This window comes from Typopeltis vanoorti, chromosome 10 (assembly GCF_054136105.1).
Source record: "Typopeltis vanoorti isolate ZY-2024b chromosome 10, IOZ_Tvanoo_1.0, whole genome shotgun sequence".
In the NCBI taxonomy this organism is placed as follows: Eukaryota; Metazoa; Arthropoda; class Arachnida; order Uropygi; family Thelyphonidae; genus Typopeltis; species Typopeltis vanoorti.
Genome location: NC_143558.1, coordinates 119,193,891 through 119,197,705, shown reverse-complemented (window position 1 = coordinate 119,197,705; position 3,815 = coordinate 119,193,891). Strand labels below are relative to the sequence as shown.

At 32.8% G+C, this 3,815-nt stretch overlaps 1 protein-coding gene across 1 annotated transcript; it reads right to left on the bottom strand.

Annotated features, from left to right (window-relative positions):
* Positions 1–1,273: 1,273 nt before the first annotated feature.
* LOC150102736 (SCAN domain-containing protein 3-like) lies at positions 1,274–1,816 on the bottom strand. Its single transcript, XM_090398729.1, has one exon. The coding sequence runs from the start codon at positions 1,814–1,816 to the stop codon at positions 1,274–1,276; it is 543 nt and encodes a 180-aa protein (XP_090254855.1).
* Between the last annotated feature and the right edge of the window lie 1,999 nt (positions 1,817–3,815).

Sequence of the window (3,815 nt, the reverse complement as noted above, 5' to 3'; positions counted from 1 at the left end):
ATAAAATGACACATAAAAAACATTAAAAAATGACAAAAAAGTGACATTTAAATAGTTACCTACTAACTGACCAGAAAAATGACTTAAAATTTGCTCTTTTTTTTTTATTTTTTTTTTTATTAATTCTCTCTTTCTCTTTTCCTATAGCAAACTCTACTTTCATTTAAAAAAAAATATATATATATATATATAAGTTTATATTATACGAAGAATATATGCTTAACTTGCTTTAATTGACATTTTCTCCCTCTTCTACTTCGCCAATGTCTTCTGGTAATTGATTACATTCCCTTTGTTGCTTTGCGGTATTAAGTCAATTTTTATATCTATTATGAACTGTGTGACTTTCCAACTCCTTGATTAATGTTTTCGGTGGCTCCCAAGAAGTACACGTTGCATTTTGTCTCGCTAAGCACTGCTTTGCTAGGATTCTGTTTCTCACAGTTTCTGTTTTTAATGAATTAGCTAATTTTGATTTTATGCAATTCACTTGTGAGAAAATTCGCTCCAAGCATGCAGATGAATGCGGCAGAATAGTAAGATTTGTCATAAAATATGACAGTAAACCATATTTATTATTATTCATGCCAACTTTTATGTCAGTCAATGAATGCCAATATCGAGGAATGCCAATATCTTTAGGAATTGATAGATCTGATGCTACGAGACGATAACTTCTCCACTCATCATCTATTTGATTTAATCTAATATCATCAACAAGTGAGGGGAATTGAGCATCAAGAGGAATAATAGTAGATGGTGACTGGCTAGGGTCTTTTGGATCCAAAATTCGTAATTTTGCAACAAGACAAATCTTTTCTTTATTTGCGAACTAAGTTCCACGAGAACCTTTAAACAATCATTTTTAAATCTCAGCAAAATAGAGTTATCTTCGAAAGAGTTTCTAATTAAGTGCGCCATTGATTTACCACCGAAGTAAATATCATTGACATATTTATAGTTGTTTTGGTTTCTTGGATCAATTTCTGATAATTTAGCTGTTCTTAAAATCTCATCTTTAATTAAGTAACTAAGTAAATTGAGATATTCTATTGATACATTTAGGAATAGTTGGTGTAACCTGAAATGCTGTGATTGAGAAAAATAAATACATCAAGTGTATTTACTTTTTCAAGACTATACTGAAGGGAAAAAAAAAAAACATTGGTCTGGTTCCAAGGTCAGTAAGTGTATCATAAATATTTTTGGCATTGTCAATTTTATCTCTTCTTGATTCATTTTGAAAGTATAGAACTAATGCATCATACTGTTCTCAAATAGTTGATGCCACTTTTCCCCTCGACAGCCACCTGGTTTGAGCAAGTTTGGGAATTTTATGAGTAGCTATATCAGCAGCTTCTTGAATGAGTACAAAATCTCTTTGCCGCTTAGCACTGCGGGAGAAGTAGGAGGTTAAATCCTTTAGAAAAGGTTCTACGTATGAGGATAAAACGCTGACTGCATGACTAGCGCATAGAGCAAATGAATTACAAGCGCAACCCATCACAAAAACGGATGGGACGTCATCTTTCAACAGTTTCTGAAATCCACTGTTAACGCCCATCATGGAGGAACAGTTATCACTACCAAACCCAATGATATTGCTAAAGGGAATGCCATGATCCAGCAGAAGAGTTTTGACAGCACTGTAAAGACTTTTAGCACTTCCGTTCTCTTCACGTACTATGTCTAGTAATGCATCAGCTACATATTTTTTATCTATATCAAAATACCGTACAACAACAGCCAAGATTTGAGTGATGGAGATATCTGTACTCTCATCTATTATAATTGAAAAATTTTGATTCTTGCACATGTCGGTAAGTTGAGACTTTTCATGGAATGATATTCCATCCTGAATAACATAAGAAAGTTTAGTTTTCTTCATTGCCAACTTTCCAGCAATTTGACTATCCGGAAATGCCCGTTTACACATCGTTACAAAATGATCAACATGAGAAAATGGGACGTTATGCTCAGAAAAGAAGCTAGCAATTATTAACTCACTCCCAGCTAATTGCTTATCCTCTTTTCTTATTTAGAAATTGAGTAATAACAGCTGTCCACTTAGCAGACTGATAATTACTTTTATGTTTGGCTGAATCTTCATGCTTTATTAGCGCAGATTTGTTTGCGTTTTTAAATGTAATATTACAACACTTACAGTAACTGGTATCTTTGCTGTTCACGTCTTGCTGCAGCCAATCTTTTAATTCGGGATAGTTTAACCAATCTTCTTTAAATGCTTGAGAATATCACTTCTGTATTTTCTTTGATGGCTCCATATGGTTGGATTGGAAGTATCATAAATATGAAAATAAGTAAAAATATTGATAATTTAAACAATTTGTCAAACACTGTACAAGCACAAGGATCTCTACGATAACACTGCAAGAGGTTGCACGATATGTATGTAACGATGATTCTGATGCAGATTGTGACCAACTCAATACATCAGAAATCAGAGTTGAAGAACTGTGTACATCATCCAGTTTGCATGAAAGTACTATTGCAACTATTGAATAAGATAACAAGACATGATTTAAGTGAAAAACAGTGAGGAGAAGATTTAGTTGTACACGAAACAAATACATTGTTAGTCTCTGTAAATTTAGAAGATCCAGGTGAATGGGGAAATATTGATGAAAAATTACGAGTTGTTTTAATTGAAATGGGGCCTGTTCAAAAGAAAAATATAATATATCCCAGAAATACATATGGTTATAAATTTGGCGACACGTATTATAATAGAAAAATGATGAACGGTGAGCTCGTGCCAAGAACATGGCTCATTTATTCCGAATTTTTAAATTCTGTTTTTTGCTTTTGTTGCAAACCTTTCGCACCTACTTAATTAAGTAGTCTTGTAGAAGGTTATAACGATTGGAGAAATGTAAGTACAACTTTACATAGACATGAGACTAGTTTAACTCACATGTAAAATTTCTTAAAATGGAAGGAACTTGATAAAATTTTAAAAAACAAAACTACTATTGATTGCCAGACTCAAAGCATGTATGAAATGAAAAGAAACATTGGACGAGTGTTTTAGAAAGCTTGATTGAAATTATAAAATTCCTTGGTAGCCAAAATTTAGCTTTTCGCGGATCATCTGATAAATTATATGAAAGGAATAATGGCAATTTTTTAAAATTAGTCGAACTGTTTGCTATGTTTGATCCCGTTATGGAAAATCATGTTGAAAGAACCCTACAACGAAACAATAGAGTACACTATTTCAGTAAAGACAGTCAAAATGAAATATTGGAAACTTTGAGTAACGCAATCAGGTATACACTTTTATTATCAAATTGAAATTCTAAATATTATTCCATAATTTTAGACTGCACCTGATGTAAGTAAAACAGAACAAATGACCTTTATTATTCGCTTTCTTTCCTGTGACAATGGAATTGTCGAGATCAGGGAAAACTCTAGGTTTTGCAGATATATCAGATTCCACAGGACGTGGTTTATGTTCAACAATAATGGAACAACTGGAAAAATGGAACATTCCAATTGAAGACATGGGAGGTCAAGGGTATGACAATGGGACAAATATGAAAGGGAAAAAATATGGACTCCAAAATTTGCTTTTAAACAAACATCCTCGAGCTTTTTACGTGCCATGTGCTGCTCATACTCTAAATTTAATCATTAACGATGCAGCCAAAGTGAATGCAGATACAATTAGTTTCTTTGCAATTATTCAAGAAATATACAATTTCTTTTCATTCTCTTACAAACGTTGGGCAATCATTTTAAAGTTCGTAAAAAATTGAACATTGAAACAGCCATCAGAAACGCGATGGGAA